Below are 18,954 nucleotides of genomic sequence, written 5' to 3'. Positions count from 1 at the left end.
TGTGTGCCACCACTTCCTGGCCCAGGCAGTTGTAATCTGCTATGTGGGTGCTGGGAATGAACCCAGGTCCGTTTATTTGTTTGTTTGTTTAATGTATGTGAGGACACTGTAGCTGTACAGATGGTTGTGAGCCTTCATGTGGTTGTTCGGAATTAAATTTTTAGGACCTTGCTACAGTCAACTCCACTTGCTCAGTCCCTGCTTGCTCAGGCCCAAAGATTTATTTATTACTATACATACTGTAGCTGACTTAAGACGCACCAGAAGAGGGAATCAGTTCTCATTATGGGTGGTTGTGAGTCACCATGTGGTTGCTGGGATTTGAACTCATGACCTTCAAAAGAGCAGTCAGTGCTTTTAACCACCGAGCCATCTCACCAGCCCAGACCCAGGTCCTCTTAAGCCATCTCTCCATCACCTCTTTTTGTGATTTTAAAGACCCCCAGGATTTGATTATTCTGACTTATGTTATTTCACTTAATCTGAAATCCCATATATCAGCCATCAGAAGATCTTAGATCTCAGTGTATTATTGTTGTTATCATTGCTGTGTGTGATATATGATGTATACATGGGCACACATGTTTATAAGATGAATGTGCATATGCCACCACCTCATGTGAATATCAGAGGACAATTTCAGTTGTTGGTCCTTGCCTTTTATTTTGTTTGAAATAAAGCTTCACGCTCCCCTCCAACACCCCTCAACCCCCAAAACACACACACACAAACTGGGAATGCAAGGCTAGTTGGCCCATGAGCTTCTAAAGGTTCATTCTTTCTGCCTCCTGTCTCACTCTATAGGATCATTAGGGTTACAGATGGATACTACTATCTTGCCTGGCTTTACATGTATTCTGTGGATTCAAACTCAAATCTTCTTACACAGCCAGCGCTTTGCCCACTCAGACATCTGTTTTATTTTGGCTCAGTATGTTACCTCTTCTGTGTGAAATACCATAACCAACTAGCTTGTATTTTCCTTTGAAAAGGCTCAGTCATGCATCACTTCCTTTGGTAGTCTTCCTAGACCATCTCCAGAACTGGCTAGGTACTTTGGGGATAGAAACAACGTCAGATAAACTGTTTAAAAATAAATTTAGAAAGACAACTAAATTTGGGTCACATGGTCCAAAATCCATATAATAAGTAAAGTCTATGGCTACGAGTGTAACTCAGTTGTAGAGCACTTGCTTAGCATGTACACATCCCTGGGTTTGGTCCTGATTAACTCACAGGCACGTGCACATACACACCATAATCATCTATATTGAAGAGAATTTTGGGCTCACATCTTAAATAAATATATCATACCTATATTATTCAATAAAATATGCTGTTGAGAATGATATCTAAGATAGGCATTGTGGCTCCTGCCTATAATTCTAGGATGTGGAAGGCATAGTGAGAGAATTGTTCAAAGTTTCGAGGCCGTGGTCTACAGAGCAAGTTTCAGGCTAGCCAGAAGTAGATAGTGAGATACTATCTCAAAAATAAAGAAAAGAAAGTGCCATTTAATGTTTAGTACCATTACTATTGAGTACTATGGTAAAATTTACATAATTATATTTTATAGCTATAAAACTATATGATTTTAAAAGTTATATATTTTCATATATTGACAAGATTGAAATATATGCTGCTGTGGACTCATGATAGCAGTTGTCTCTGAATGTTGAAATGTTGATATTCTAGGTGATTCTTGTGTGCCCCTTCCACACATATTTGCTCTAGTAGGAATAAATTTAAATTCTCTAAGTTCAACAGGGGCAATTTAGTATGTATTTTCAGAAGGAACATGTGATTTTCAGAAAACACAATTAAGATGTTAACTTTAAGTGTTTGTTTTGTTCTTTTTGAATGATGTATATAGGATAATTTCAAGAAGTTTTTTATTCTCAAAGAAGTTTGTTATTTAGGTTTTCATGGTCTGGTAAGGAGCTTTAATTTTAGCTTACATTTGTGGGTATTTAGCTTTAATCATCATCTTATTTTATGTTCATGAATGAATATATTTCAGCAGTTTAGTGATAGCATTGGTTAATATACCTTAGATTTCGATCTATTATATACTGAACCATTGAACAAGTAAGAGTAAGATGATGAGACCTTGCCGGGCAGTGGTGGCACACGCTTTTAATCCCAGCACTTGGGAGGCAGAGGCAGGTGGATTTCTGTGTTCAAGGCCAGCCTGGTCTACAGAGTGAGTTCCAGGACAGCCAGGGCTATACAGAGAAACCCTGTCTTGAAAAAGCAAAAAAAAAAATATGAGACCTTACTCAACCTATACCACAGGTTTTGGCTGGTTTTGTTTGGATGTTGTTTTGAAACAAGTCTTACACTGTTGTCCAAGTTTACCTAGAACTCACGGTGTAGCCCAAGCCAACTTTAAACTCAGGATGTTCTTCCTCCATAAACTACAATAGCTAACTTTATACCAATTTCTACATCAGTCGGATGGGAATAAAGTGATGCTTCATGTTTTTACATATAGAATAACTTAGAAATATATCAGTGGAAAAATATTAATGAGTTCTTAATATGGAGTTATTATCCAGTGTTTATAAAAATCTTTTCACTTGAAATTATATTGCTTTATATATTCTAGTAGCTATAAATTTGTATATTCTTTAAGTTATTGCTGGTCTGGAGAACTAGAGTCTCTGTAACAAAAGTGAGGAATTGGAAGCCTGAAGTAATACCACATTATCATTGAAACCATCTCTACTATACATCTTGCTTTTGTTTTAAAGAAAAAAATCAGTGACTTCCATTTGAGTGCTTATGGTAAACAAATCATTGGACTTATTTTTTACTTTACTCTTGAAAGTATATTGTAGCTATCCCCTTTTATCAAGCCACACTATGATTAAGTTAAAGCTTAGACTCAGAAAATAGTCTGTTCATACTTAGATGTATGATCTGTAGGACTACTGTCTTTCTCACATAACAACACTTAGTTAATATTAAAAAACTTTAAATGTAGTTCTTTGCTACTTGGTGTGGTTAATCACTGACCTACACAAGTACCAGGTATTTGTGTCTTCACCAGTACTGAAACATCAGAATGCAGCTATTTACAATTTCCTTAGGAATGAGAATACTATATTTTGGATTCTTCATATTTTGAACTTCAAGCCATGCACTTCACAAGCCACTTATAAGCTCCCTTGGCAGCTTCTGGTTATAAAGATATTTTTAACCTTGCTATGACAACATGATGAACCCAGATTTAGAGGTTTGAGATTCACTTAGATTACCAACTTAGAATCTCTTAGCAGAAATGTTAGCATTTCTGTCTGTAGATGCTTGAACTGTAGTATTTATAGCAATCTCTACTAGGTTTTACATAATTGTAATAAAAGAAAATGGGTATTCATGTCAGTTGGCTAGGAAAGTAGCTGTGTAGGTAAGGAACTGATTTGGAGGAAAACCGTGGTACCGGAGGTACCAAGGGTCAGTTCCTTAAGAAGCAGCTTTAGAACTATCAATTTGTCTGTATATAGTTAATATTTACATGTTTTTTGTATTTTATTGAGTGAAGCATTGCCTTAGGTAGCTAACCCACAGATAACTGCCTTGCCCTGGCCTGAGCTTACATTCTTTTGGTAATGACAGAAACGTGATGAGATGTTCTTTGGATTATTCTAGTGTTCTTCCTCTCTTCCCTTATCAGTTTTACCTCGGGTAAAGGAAGACAGTTTCTTCTTCCCATCTCCTAAACGAGGATAGCCTTTGCTCCAGGACTCAACATTAGGTAGCCAACTGTACATTTCTGCATGGAATTATCTCTTTTGAGCAAGACATTGAACACACATAAATTATGAAAAATACAGGTTTTCCTTTACATAATTTATTTGATGTGAGAATACTGTTTACTGTCTTTAACAGAAGACAGAGAGGGAGACAAAGAGGGAGAGTTGAGATAGGGGAGATGGCTCAGTCAGTAAAGTACCTCTAGTAAAAGCAGGATCACCCTTCTAACCCTAGTACTGGGGATGGGATGAGCACAGAGAAGGGTTGATCCCTAAAGTTCATGGTTAGCCAGCCTAGCCCAGTGAATGAGTTCTGAGCTCAGTTCCAAGTTCAGTGACAGAACTATTTTTAAAAAAGATATGACATGCAAAGTGTACATACATCTACATTCATGTATATCTGCATGCACATGTTTCATACATGTAAAGAGTTGGTAGATTTTTAAACTTTAAAAATTCTCTTATATATTGTACCTTTTTTTTTTGTTTGTTTTGTTTTGTTTTGTTTTGTTTTTTTGAGACAGGGTTTCTCTGTATAGCCCTGGCTGTCCTGGAACTCACTCTGTAGACCAGGCTGGCCTCTGCCTCCCAAGTGCTGGGATTAAAGGCGTGCACCACCACCACCCGGCCTACATTTTTGTTTAAAGATTTATTTATTTATTATATGTAAGTATACTGTAGTTGTCTTCAGGCACCCCAGAAGAAGACATCAGATCTCATTACAGAGATCTCATTTGTAGACCAGCTGTTCTAGAACTCAGATATCCACCTACCTCTACTTCCCCAAGTGCTGGTATTAGAGGTGTGTGCCACCTTCTCTGGCTCAAGAGTTGGTAGATTTTATTAAATGGCCCATTAACATTACTAGTTTCAATATGATTTGTTTATATTTAAACTAACATTAAATAAGTGGTAACATTAGAGAACAGAAAAATTTATAGAGAATTTATATTTATTTCAAGAATAAATAAATTTTGATGAATTCTGCTGAGAACCTGATTACAGGTCAATTTTCTTTATTTTTTTTTTTAATTAAAAGATTTCTAAGTAGAACTTTTGAAGTACAGAGAAAAAGAATGAGAATTTCTTTTTTTGTTTTGTTTTGTAACAAGGTATTTCTGTGTAATCCAGGGATGGTTACAATCCTCCTGCCTCAGCCTCCCTAAGTGGTGATTTTAGATACATACCACTAAGCCTGGTTTTTCTTTTCAGACTTCAAAGGTAGGAAAAAAATTGCTGTTTTAATGACTGCTGACTAACTGTGCCCTAGGGGCTAAATTAAATACTTCTTCCTTCTTAACTCTTTGATGGAACTGGATGGATTACTACATCTAATTAATTCATCTATGTGAGTTTTTATATTTCAAAAGTACCTTATCATTATAAAGATTCTTGTTTTTTTATTAAGACATGTTGATTTCATTTGGTTGAGTGCTTTCATTTGCAAAAAGCAGTGCATTTCAAGAAGTGTTTCAAGGCTGTTTCTAACAGTATAAAACCGTTTTTGTTTTTCAGTGTCTTTGCCATGAAACAGAGGACATGATAAACTGTTTACCTTAATGAAATTCAAGTTGCATGTGAATTCTGCCAGGTAAGTACATGATATAATAATATTTTGCACCATGTTTCATATTATAGGTTATGAAACTTATTTTTCATAAATTGTATTTACTAGATTACTATTTGGATTCTTCTTAAATCTGAAGCCTCTTACTAGTTTTCAGTCGATACTTGTTTCTAAATTATCAAGTTAAGAGCATTAAAATAACTGGTGTAATAGCACAGGTCTGTAATCCCATTACATAGATAGGATCAAGGTCTGTGCTAGATACCAATACCCTGTCTCAAAAAAATAAAAAATAAAAAAGAGCCAGTCATCTAAATACATGTTTTATGGTTTTAATGTTTTCTAAAACGAGTTCTTGATAAAAGAAGTGAGGAAGTGTTCAAATGGCAACTCTTAAAAAATGCCATATACTTGGTCTGGAGAGAGGGCTCAGCAGTTAAGAGCACTGACTGTTCTTTTAGAGGTCCTGAGTTTAATTCCCAGAAACCAAATGGTGGCTCACAACCATCTGTAATGGGGGTACAATGCCCTCTTCTGATGTGTCTGAAGACAGCTACAGTCTGAAGAAGAGCTACAATGTACTCATAAACATAAAACAAATCTTTTTTTTAAAAATGCTATATACTCAAGTCCTCTTGACTCAGCTTCCCAGGTACTAGGATCAGGAGGTCATACCAGTGCTCTGCTTTAAAACATGTTACAAGTTGTTAAAAGGATTCACTTGGATCTTTAAGTGGAAATTCTGAAGCAGGAAGGTAATCTCCATCCAGATATGTTACTTCATAGTTGTATTTGAATTTGGATCAAAATTGTTTGTTAGTAAGTCATTTAAGCTTAAAAGGTCCCTCTCTCAATATATACAGGCAGGCCTTTCTGCCTTAGAAGTGCTAATTCCTGAAATTGGAGGAAAAAAAACTTTTTCCAATTACAAAGTTATAAATATCAGTTTGTCTATCCAAACCATTGGCTCAAGTATTGCAGAAGGGCCTGCGAGAGGTGAGAGAGGTGGGAGAGGAGGATGAGTGCTCCTTGGAGCATGCATGCGTGCATGTCTGTGTGTATGTAGGGCTTTGTTTTCCCCACCTTTACTGCTTGTGGCAGGTTCAGTTATCAACAGCACAATTTTCACTAGGTCAATTCAAGGGTTGAATGACTTCACAAGCCCTGGTCTCAGGAAATTAACTTTCATATTGAAGACACAATTTTTAGGTTAACTGATGTCCAAAATACTGTCTTGAATCATAAGATCCATCACTTTTTAATATTGTTCAGACCTGCATCTAGAATTATATCGTAAAATCTTTTTAAGCATATATTAGATGTTTAAATGTAAACTTCATACCATACTATCAATTTTTGTCTAAATAAGAATACAATTTTAAAAAAGTCCCTCCCTCTGCTATTCCTCTTTACCTATGAATTTACTTGTTGAAAAGAGTGGGTAGTGTCTTAATAGATGTTTCCAGGTATTGACTTGGGCTGACTGCTTGCTGTTGATGGGTTAGATATGTTTCATATGTTTTGTGTATTCTTGTTCTTGGGATAGAGACATTTTACAAGATTCAGCTCTGATACCTCTCTTCATCCTCTGCAAGAATGTTTTATTTCAACTTTGTTGTTCATCCAATGTGTTTTTGTCAGTTTGATCTAAACACTGTAAATGTCCCATCATCTTTCTCCCAATCTTGTACTGTTTTGAGACAGGGTCTCACTATCTAGTTCTAGCTCGTGTTCTTTGAATTCTCTCCATCTACTTAGTGATTTTTAAATAAATGGTTCTTTGATGGTATGTAACCTTCTCAGATTTAAAAGTTTTTTAAGAAACTTGTGGTGCTAGAGAGATGATTCAGCAGTTGAGTATTTGCTGTTCTTCTAGAGGATTCAGGTTTTGTTTCCAGCATCTAGATGGCCACCCATAACTGTAACTCCAGGGGGGTTGGTGCTCTCTTCTGGTCTCTGCAGGCATCATACACAAACAGTACGCATACGTGCAGGGTTTTTTTCTTGATTCAACATGGCTTTAAAAATTCTCAAAGAACATAGAAAACTGAGGCCCATATACAACATGTCCTATATTTATTTGTCTATAATCTATTTTCTGTAACTACTAATATTCCTGTAAAGTATTTGGAAGGATTTGTCTAGATTAGCCAACTACTAGTGAAGTCAGATACTTTTGATATAAAATTGTAAAACCAAATTTGGAAAAGATCATTTCTTCTCCTTCTGAAATGTACTTAAGGGTGAAACCTTTGTACAAGTCAAGTGATGTGTTGATCTATTTCTAGACTCTATTTCTTTACTATTGCTTTATATGTTTGCTATTTGACTGATAACTAACCTATCTTAATTATTGCTTTTTATAGTGGGTCTTAATATAATAATATCCAATTTTTTATAAACTCTAAAGCTTGATTATTGTCATTCAGTATTAGCTTGTTTGTTCTTGGGTCTTTGCCCTTTATAAATTTTAAAATCAAATCTCCTCCTCCTCCTCCCCCCCCCTTCCCCCTTCAAAACCTGCTGAAATTTTGGTTGTGACTGACCTTGATCTGAAAAATACTACTTGGAGCAGAGCTACTATCTATAGTGTGTGAATATGGTATAGGTTACATTTACCTAGACCTTCTTTTGTTACTTGTGGAAATATATTTTTGGTCTGGGGTTTGAGGTTTTTGTTTTCAGACGTATAGTTTATGATTTTCATTAGATTTATTTTTAATTATTTGACTTAGTATAACAATGGCATTGGGTAGTTAGACAATAGGGATACAATGGAGTAAATGGGAAAGCCAAAATTTTAAAGTAAGGATGTGAAAACTGATTAAAGACAAAGAAAAAAGTAAGACTATTACTAATTTAAAGAGGAAATCTCTGTGGATCTAATGGACATGAAAAAAAGTGAGAAAATGTTATTAATAGTTAGGCCAATATATTTGAAAGCATAAATGGAAAAATTCCTGGAAAATAAAACTAATATAAATGTTTTAATTTGTATCTATTTAAAGATACTGGATTTATGACTTAAAACCTTCCCACAGAGAAAATCCCAGGCTCATATAGCTTCACTGGTGAGTTCTTTCGAATATTTAAGGAAGAATTAATACATTTCTTTTCACATAAAGATTTATTTATTTATGTATTGCCTGTATAATTGTGTCTGTGTGTGTGTGGCTAATGTGTCTGCAGAAGCCAGAAGAGGGCACCAGACTCGCTTGGACTGGAATTATAGATGTGAGTTTGTGGGTGCTAGGAATTGAACTTGGGTCCTCTGAGAGAACATCAAATACTCTTAACCACTGAGCCAACTCTCTAGCCCTAATACCAGCCTCTATACAGATTCTTTTAGAAAATAAAAAAGAATTAACATGTCCCAACTTTAATTATAAAACTGCCACAAAATAACACATAGTATTTCTGATGAACATGAATGTAAAACAAATTCCAAACAAAATATTAGCAAGTAAAATCAGGCTATTTATATTTCCAAGATGAGATTGTTCCAAACATTCTACTTTGTTTATCAGTGAGAATAATTCAGTGTGATTGACCACATTAAAAAAATAACTTTGGCCGGGCATGGTGGCGCACGCCTTTAATCCCAGCACTTGGGAGGCAGAGGCAGGTGGATTTCTGAGTTCGAGGCCAGCCTGGTCTACAGAGTTAGTTCCAGGACAGCCAGGGCTACACAGAGAAACCCTGTCTCGCAAAAGCAAAAACAAAAAAACAAAAAAATAAATTTGGGGGCTGGTGAGATGGCTCAGTGGGTAAGAGCACCCGACTGCTCTTCCGAAGGTCCGGAGTTCAAATCCCAGCAACCACATGGTGGCTCACAACCATCTGTAACAAGATCTGACGCCCTCTTCTGGAGTGTCTGAAGACAGCTACAGTGTACTTACATATAATAAATAAATAAATCTTTAAAATAAATAAATAAATAAATAAATAAATAAATAAATAAATAAATAAATTTGAAGTGGGGGTGAAAACAGAAAGAGTTAGAGGAGAGTTAGGGGAAGGGTGAAATACAGTATTTGTGTTCCAGTTCTCAAAAGAATCAAATTAAAAATAAGCATAAGGACCAGACGTGGTGGCAGGCAGTTTACATGAGTTCCAGACCAGCATGGTCTACATTGGTTTCAAAAAAGAAAGAAAAAAATATATACACTTAAAAAAATAAGTAAATGGCCGGACGTGGTGGTGCATGCCTTTAATCCCAGCACTCAGGAGGCAAAGGCAGGTAGATTTCTGAGTTCAAGGCCAGCCTGGTCTACAAAGTAAGTTCCAGGACAGCCAGGGATATACACAGAAACCCTGTCTAGAAAAACAAAAAAAAAGAAAAGAAAGAAGATAAGTAAATAAAAGAAGCTGTCAGCATCAGGCACTCAAAGCTGGCTGGCCTGGTCTACATGAGACCTTGATTCAAAAAAAATACAACAGAACGATACTTATAACAGTAGATTTTGAGGTACAGACATTATTTTTCTTTCCATAATATTTTTATTAATTATTTAAGTCTTATATACATTAGGAACCCAGATCACACTTAATTCCTAGTCCTCCAAGGTCCACTCCCCATCTTTCTGGACCCCTTCCCCCCAAAAAAAAGGAAAAGAGAGAAAACCCCCCCCCCAATTTGTGTTACGCTTATACTCATGGGAGCGTGATCAGACTCCTGATAATCAGCTCCTTAAAACTGAGTCCTTCCTCAGCTGTGGAGAGCTACTCTTCAGCATCCTTACCACATTTGTTAAGAATTCTCTCCCTTGGTTTTCTGTGTAGGCTGTTACTTTGGGGGGCAGAGTAATAGTGTAAGGTATAGATCTTCTATGTCTTTCTCAACTATGAGTCTACAGTCATCAGTACCACAGCAAAATTAGCTTCCTTGCCCTTTACAGTCAGCAGGAACATGGATCATGGACTTTTTATTGATTCTTTGTGAGTTTCACATCATGTACCCTAATCCCACTCATTTCTGTCCTTTCATATCTGTCCTCTGCCCTTACAACATCCCCCAAAAGAAAAACAAACAAAACGTAAAAAAAAAAAATTTTGTTCTAGAACCTACAGTGTGTCACAGTGTGTCATACACTATACCTGTTTATCCACAATGAGTCATTGATCTGATTCGAGGCCTCTGGCTTCTGCTATACTGTCAATACTGGATCTTCACAGGAACTCCTCTCAGATATTCTGTTGTTGCCCTCTGTTGTGGAGATCCTCTAGGTTTGGATCTGCAGCTCTGGCCCTTTCACATTCTCTAGCAGCTCATAAATGGGGTAGATGCCTGGAGTAAGCTAACCCTGAATCTGGGCCTGAGTGGTAGCTGAGTTGGTCAGTCCACCACCTCTCCTGCTACCCCACCCCCAACCAATGCACGCATAACACCAGGGGGAGCTCTTCAGCACTGTCCCAGCTAGCTCATTTAGTGCAACCAGCCAAGTGGCAAGACTAGCTCTTATACCCTCCTGGCCAGCTTACTCACCCCACAAACATTGACATAGACCCCTGATGCTGCCTGGCCACAGACCCAAATATGGCCCTCAGCAGCAGCATGGGCTGGGACTTCACCATGGCCTCAGGTGGTAGGACAGGCTACTCACATCAGACTGTTCCTCTCCACCCTCTAGTTCTACCTCTCTCATAATTCTTTTTTTTTTAACAAACCCTTGTGTCGAGGGCTGACTTTCAGTAGATCGCAGCGAGGGAGCTGCTCTGCTACGTACGAAACCCCGACCCAGAAGCAGGTCGTCTACGAATGGGTTAGCGCCAGGTTCCACACGAACGTGCGTTCAACGTGACAGGCGAGAGGGCGGCCTCTTCATAATTTTCAATCTGTTCCACTTGTCTTTCCCATCTGTCTACCATGTACTTGTACATGTAGTCATGGCTTAGGTGTGGCTTGTGACAGGTGGGCCTCTGGGTTTCCCATGCTCAAGGCAAGGGAAACTGTCTTACTTAACAGTGTGTGTCTAAAAAAATCTGGCTTTTTTGAGAGTGCAGTATTTAAAAAACAAAACTGTACTATCAATTTCTATAAAGTTGTTCGAGAATTTATATGGGTCCCAAATGTCCTTTCTGACTGAAGTCTGCAGTAAAAGCCACTGTCATAATAAGTACTAATTTGTTATTTGCCCTATTTTGCTTTCATTCTTTAAGAACATACAAGTGGGTGCTGAAGAAATGGCTCAGTGGTTAAGAGCACTGACTGCTCTTCCGGAGGTCCTGAGTTCAATTCCCAGCAACCACATGATGGCTCACAACCATCTGTAATGAGATCTGATGCCCTCTTCTGGTGTGTCTGAAGACAGCTACAGTGCACTTACATATAATAAATAACTCTTAAAAAAAAAGAACAAGTAAGAGTTTCTCCATAAGCTGTCTGAATATGTCACAGCAGGTTGAGTATCAGAAGCAAATATGAAAATTCAACCATCTTATTCTGTTGAGCCAGATATTAGGTTTGCAAACAAATCACTTTTTTCACCTCACTGTATCTCTATCCCTGGTTTGTAAAAATTTTAAGCTTGAAAGGATATATTATTACTAAGATAAGTCATACCTATACAGAGATGTTCCAAACCTAGTTGTGACAAAACAATACAGATTATATAGATCAAGAAGTTGACATAGTATAGCAAGGCAATTTGTCTGTTTCTTGGTGAATCAACCTTCATGTGGGAGGTTTGAATGCCCTATTTCATCATGATGATAAGACTCTAACCTAGAATGAATGACCTGAGTAGTAGTGTTTGAAGACCAAGCAAGTTCTGCATGACCAAGCAGAGGGTATAAGACTTGGGACCTAACCTTGTGCCATTTCCACAGCACTGTTAATTGAAATAATTATGAACCCACCTCGAGTCAAGGGAAGGAACATAAACTCATTGTGAAAAGCACTGCAAAGAATTTGCAGCTGTATTTTAACAACTTTCAAAAGAAGTTTGATGAACTAAAATATTGTTTACATTGAGTTATTTACTATGTAAAGCAATAATTATTAAAACAATACTTGTTCATTCTGTCAACATTTTGTGCCATAACCTTGTTGTTACTAAAGTGAGTCTTTTCAGTCCATGGCCATTGCTTTATGACCCTCATTTCATGCTCCCTGCCTGGCTAAGAAATAATTCTTAGATCATCAATATTTACCTCTTTTTTTTTCAGTTCTTGATCTTCCTTCAAGATACTTTTCTTTTTCTTTCTCCATCTCCCCCCACCCCCAAACAGAGTTTCTCTGTATAGCCTTGGCTGTCCTTTAACTTGCTTAGAGATCCACCTGCCTCTGCCTCCCAAGTGCTGGAATAAACGTGTACACTGACATACCTGACAAGATACAGTTTCTTAATTTTCTTATAGTTTAAATATGGTATGCCGAGGTCTTAATTTTTGTCACTCATTTTGCTGCTACTGCTGCTTTGAGCTCCCAGACTCTCTGGTGTTGTATCTTGCTAATTTAAAAAATAAAATAAAATTCAGCTTTTATTAAATAAGACATTCTTCTGTTATTTTCTTATTTTTTCATTTGTTTAATGAAAGCAGGTTTTCACTCATAGTGTTCGCTATCTGGGATCTTTTGTGTTCCCATATAATTGAACATATCTTTTGTTCAGTTATTTTGAAGAATTATGTTGACATTTCTATAGTGATTGCATTGAAATTATAGATTGCCTTTTTGTTGTTGTTGTTTTTTTCAAGATAGGATTTCTCTGTATAGCCTTGGCTGTCCTGGAACTCATTCTGTAGACCAGGCTGGCCTCAAACTCTGAAACCCGCCTGCCTCTGTCTCCCAAGTACTGGGATTAAAGGTGTGCGCCACCACTGCCCGGCTTTATAGGTTGCTTTTGATAGGATAGCCATTACCACAGTTATTACAATATTCTACCAATCCATGCATGACATGGGAGATCTTTCCATTATCTAATATCTTCAGTTTCTTTTAAGTTTTTATTATATAGGTCTTTGGCTTGCTTGGTTAGAGTTATCCCAAGATATTTTATTTTAGTTTTTGAGGCTGTTTTTCAAGGTACTGTTTCCCTGATTTTTTTTCTCAGTCTGTCATTTGTATATAAGAAAGCTACTGATTTTTGCGTTTTAATTTTATGTCCTGCAACTTTTGCTGAATTTTTTGGTCAGCTGTAAATTTTCCTGGTGGGAGTTTTTAGGGTGTTCTGCAAATATATATGTTCTGCATATTTATTTGTTTATAATGTTCTGCATATATATATGTGTGTGTATATAAATATATACACACATATACATATATATATTCATATTCTGCAAATAAAGATAATTTGACTTCATTCAATTATTTGCTCTAGCTAAAACTTAATGGATGTATTAAATAGGTACATCCTTGTCTTGTTCCTGGTTTTAGTAGATATGCTTTATGTTTTAATCCATTTAGATTGATATGGCTGTGGGCCTGTTTGAAATGGTCTTTTTATTATGTTGAGGCATATCCTTTGTATTCCTAGTCTCTTTAGGACTTTTATTGTGAGAGGATATTGTAATTTTCATAGGCCTTTTCTGCATCTAATGAGATGATGTGTAATCTTTGTCTTTCAGTCTGTTTATGTGGTAGATTATGTTTATCAGTTTACATATGTTGAACTTTCCCTGCATTTCTGGGATTGAGCTAACTTGATCATGTGGATACTTTTGATGTGTTCTTGTATTTGGTTTGCAAGTATTTTGTTGAGAATTTTTGCATCTATATTCATAAGGGATAAGGGTGTATAGTTTTCTTTTTTTGTGAGATCTTTGTGTGGTTTTGATACCTGGGTAATAATAGTGGCCTCATAGAAAATGTTCTTTAGTTTCTATATTGTGGAATAATTTGAGGAGTGTTGGTGTTAAGTCTTTGATGATCTGGTAGAATTCTGTGCTGAATCCATCTAGCCTTGGACGGAGACTTGTTCTTGTTCTTGTTCTTGTTAGACTTCTAATTACTGTTTCTATTTCACTAGGGTAATGGGTCTGTTTAAATGATTATTTAATCTTTAACTTGGACAGGTCATATACATCAAGAAATCCATCCATTTCTTTTAGTTTTTTTTTTCTTTCAGATTGCTAGGCTGAGATTTTTTAAAGCATGTCCTTATAATTCTCTGAGTTTCCTTGCTGCCTGTTGTGATGTCCCCCTTTCGTCTCTAATTTTATTAATTTATGTCTTCTCTCTCTGTCTTCTAGTTAATTGGCTAAAGGTGGGCTCAGACTTTATGCAAATGTTAAACTATTTTATGTGAAGTACTTGAACATCTGCAGGTTATCTGTCTGCAAGAGATACTGGAAAAGACCCTCACACCTTAGCTTCTCTGCTGGGAGAAGAGGTACCTAGAGGCCAGAATATAGTTTTATATCATATTTTCCTTTTGAGAGTTTTCTATAGTACTTTGCTCACATGAAAAAGTAATGAGTTTGTTTATAATTAATTGGTGTTTTAGAAAGATATTCAGACAAGACATATTTAGTAGCCAAAAGACTAAAGAAATCTTTGGCAAGAATTTCAGAATAGGGCTGGAAAGAAGGCTCAGCAGTTAAAAGCACTAACTGCTCTTCTGAAGGTCTTGAGTTCAAATCCCAGCAACCACATGGTGGCTCACAACTGTCCATAATGAGATCTGATGCCCTCTTCTGGTGCTGTCTGAAGGTACAGTGTACTTAGATATAATAATAAATAAATCTTTTTTAAAAAAAAGTATTTTAGAATAGGTCTTGCTTTGTGACTTCTACAACTCTGTAATCTGACCCTTGGAAGGCTATCTACTATGTGGAAGTTGTTCTTTTTGAATGACTTTTACACTGTTGCACAAAAAAGATCCAGACAGAATGTCCTAACCCTTTTCTAGAGTGGAGTTTTTGCATATTACAAGTATCTACTCTCAAAGTGGAAGATTGTTGACCCACCCTGTAGCCCATGAAGCTAAAAGTCTCTGCAGATCAAAGGCTATTCCAAAAACCTGTATGGGGAGCCAGGAGGACCCCAGGCATTTGAGCTCAAGAGTGGTGTAAACAAAGCATCTCTAGTTTTTATTATTAAATCAAGAAAAGCATGGGGTAATTTTTAGCTTAATCAAAAGCAACTACAGTGAGGGAATAGACCTGGTGTTAGGTTTTACCATCTTTGGTCATATGAAGGAGCCAAGAATATTCTTTCCAGGGCTTTGTCTTTTCCAGAGATAATATGGGTGTTGCCTCTAGGGCATTCCCTCCATGTTCATGCTTTCATGTACATTGAATCATCATAGTTTCTGCAATTCTTTCTTGTGGGAAAAATATTCTGCACTCTACCCCATCCATAGTTCACAGTAAGTTCACAGCTTTCTTACATGGGCTCCCACAGAAAACAGAAGTGTTTGGTGGAAATTGGATCTTAGGATTTATATTTGAAATTGTTCTACATTCAGAAACATACCACAGAACACCTCATTCTTGATTTGTGCTTTGTTACAGATAAAACACGGACCTGTGGAATATGAGTGATGACAAACCCTTTCTATGCACTGCCCCTGGGTGTGGCCAGGTAACATATCCATTACTTAGAATAATTTTGTACGTTTCTTTTCATTAAATCATTGCTAGAATATATTGTCATTAAGGTTTTACTACAGTGATTTTCTTTATGATTAGAGTTAAGATAAAAACAAAACAAAAACATTTAGAAATTCTTTAATAATCTCTTCTAGTTCTAGAAAAGACAGTGTGGTATTATGGAAGTAGTTTATAATAAAGGTCAAAACTATAGACAGAAACCGAAGATTTAAAGTTATATTATTTGATTTATGTTCATTGAAAATTAATGTTAAACTACCTAGTTGGAAATCAAAAATGTACTACTACTGTATTTAGAAATTATTTTAGTTATTTGAACTCTTATAAACTAATAACTACATCAGACATCACTAATCTATTAATGTTCTGAAGTCTAACACCTTTAAAGCATGTGTGGAAGCATTTTCAGGAGATATTTTAATTTTTAATTGTTATGAAATTATTAATCTAATACTATCACCACTACCCTAATCTTTTAACTACAAGCACTAACAAAGAATCTATTTTTAGAAAAAAAAATTTTTTTTAATATAAATATGCTGTCAGTGACATGCCCAAAGAGGGCATCAGATCCCAGACCTCTGGAATCACTGCTAGTGAGTCCTCGTAGCCACCTAGCCATCTCTCCAGCCTGAAAATTTGATTTTTAGTGGATAGTAAACTTACAGATACTTAATAGAGTATAAGTCAGAGACATTAAAGTACTTTGTTGGTTTTTATTTATTTTTAGTTGGTATTTTAAATTAAAATATAATCAGCATGTAGTAAACTGCACAATAAGTCACAGTTTGGTACATTTGGATTTTTATTGTTTTACAGTTATTGATTTTGTTCACATGTGTGTGAGTTATATGTGTGCTTGTGTATGTTTATTTGTGCATGTGCCACTTCAGCTATGTAGAGGTCAAAGGACAACTTACAGGAGTTGGTTCCCTCATTTCATACCTGATAGGTTTTGTGGGGATCAAGCTCAGGTCATTAGAAGTGATATACCTGCTGGGGTACATCACCTTACCCAGTGTTATAATTTATCATATACATATACTTATAGAACTGTTACAACAGTCATGAGGGTGAATATTACTCATCACTCCAAAAGTTTCCTTGTACCCATTTGTAAGTTCTCTGGCCTTTGTCCACTACTGATCTGCCTTCCATTACTGTAAAAATGATAACTCAGATGATAACTCAGTGGCTACTAACTACTTGTTTGTACTCTTCAGACTGTATATAAGTGGATTCATAGCATATACAAATTTTTCTGGATTCTTTGATAACACAATATAAGATTTCTCAATTGTTTTTATCTACTTTCTAAGATTATTAACTAATATTTTAGATTAGGTACTGGGAAATTTATAAAGAAAATGCTGATTATATAACAGGAATGCTGTGATTTGATTGGATCCCCCCCCCCGAAATTTATGTATTGAAAACTTAACCTCTAAAGTAATATGTTAATATACTTGAGGAGGTGGAGCCATTGTGAAGTGTTTAGGATCTCACAACTTTAGACCTTACAACCTCCAGAGTAGTGAGGCAAGAACAGGGTGTCAAATCCCCCAGGAACAAGAGTGACAGATGGTTAGTCACCATGAGGGTGCTGGTAGCAGAACCTGGATTCTCTGGAAGAGCATCAAGTGTTATTAATCACTGAGAGTTTTTTTTTAGCCCCTTGTTTACTTCTTATTTATCATTATTGTAGGAGGTACATGTGTCATGTACATGTGTGGAAGTTAGGACATAGGACTTGGTATCTTTTTCTAACTACCTGCATGTGCTTTCTGAGAATGGAATTCATTTCATAGCAAGTTCCTTTATTTCCCCTGCCCAGATGCCATTTAAAGTAGCTTGGTGAGGAAATGTTTCTGGTCGTGTGACAGTTGGATCAAATTTGACAATTGGACAAATAAAAAAAAGAAACTACATATTTCTATTGTGGCTGAAGTATAAAATGATTAATGAGGAGCTCAGAGAGATAGGGAAAAAAATCTTTTTTTTTTAAAGATTATTTTATGTATATGGGTACACTGTAGCTGAACAGATGGTTGTGAGCCTTCATGTGGTTGTTGGGAAATGAATTTTTAGGACCTCTGCTTGCTCTGGTCGACTGTGCTTGCTCAGTCCCTGCTTGCTCCGGGCCAAAGAATTTTTTATTATGATACATAAGTATATTGTAGCTGTCTTCAGGTGCACGGGTGTTAGATCTCATTACCAGTGGTTGTGAGCCACCATGTGGTTGTTTGAACTAAGGACCTTCAGAAGAACAGTCAGTGCTCTTAACCACTGGGCCATCTTGCCAGCCCCTGGAAAAAATCTTAACTGTAGAATGTATGTTGGTTTATTCACAGAGCAATATGAAGCAAGAAAACTAGAAGATAATAATGGTCAAAATGAAAGATGGACGCACAAGAAATAGACTTTTATATCTGATTTGGAGCTGTAGTTTACACACATTTTTTAAAAGTTAAGAGTAAAAAGTAAAACCTTAAATTCTTTGAAACTAAAATTTAGAGTATGATTTTCATTCCCACTGACTAGATTTACTCTCTGGTAAACCAAATTTACTTTTTAGGATTTGGTACAAAGTTAAAGAAGAGATATGGGTAGTAATTGACTTCGTGTGCTTATCTGTGGGTGGGCACCTGCATGTCATGGTGCACATTTGGAGGTCAGAGGACAGTTTATAGGAGTCAGGCTCTTCTAGCATATGCTGTCAGACTTGGCAGCAAAGACTTTTCCCTGGTGACTCATAATGTTAGAAGCTTTTACTCCATGCTCAGTTAACCCTGTTTCTTAGAGCCTGTATATCAAGGGAAGTATAAAACAAGACAGTATTGAAAGGGAAGGCGGAAGCTAGAGCAAAACTTAACTACTCACATCAAAGAATGCAGACACACCCAGTCCCCTTCAAGGTCATACCCCAAATGGCTGAGGGACCTCTCCAGGCCCACGTATGACTCAGGCTCCACCATTTCCAATGCTAACACCCTGAGAAGAATCCTTTGGATTTTTTTAGGGATATTGGAACTCTAAACCATAACTACAGATAACGCATTGCTTCTAGAAGCAGTCTTT

General features: G+C 36.5%; 1 protein-coding gene across 22 annotated transcripts in view; it reads left to right on the top strand.

Annotated features, from left to right (window-relative positions):
- Positions 1 to 18,954, top strand: part of Atf2 (activating transcription factor 2) — a 76,169-nt gene that overhangs the window by 13,662 nt on the left and 43,553 nt on the right. For 12 of the 22 annotated variants that reach the window (NM_001284374.1, NM_001284369.1, NM_001284373.1 and 9 more), the window contains 2 exons: positions 5,271 to 5,346; positions 15,778 to 15,847. Coding sequence is in view for 21 of the 22 variants with exons in the window: in NM_001284373.1 (NP_001271302.1) it covers positions 15,800 to 15,847 (48 nt within the window). In the remaining variant the exon portion in view is untranslated. Of the gene's footprint in view, positions 1 to 5,270; positions 5,347 to 8,330; positions 8,394 to 14,514; positions 14,655 to 15,777; positions 15,848 to 18,954 lie in introns of all 22 variants that reach the window. The other 10 variants (NM_009715.3, NM_001284376.1, NM_001284372.1 and 7 more) reach the window with 3 other exon arrangements.

This window comes from Mus musculus, chromosome 2 (assembly GCF_000001635.26).
Source record: "Mus musculus strain C57BL/6J chromosome 2, GRCm38.p6 C57BL/6J".
In the NCBI taxonomy this organism is placed as follows: Eukaryota; Metazoa; Chordata; class Mammalia; order Rodentia; family Muridae; genus Mus; species Mus musculus.
The sequence above is the reverse complement of the archived record's forward strand: the minus strand, read 5'-3'. Positions and strand labels throughout refer to the sequence as shown.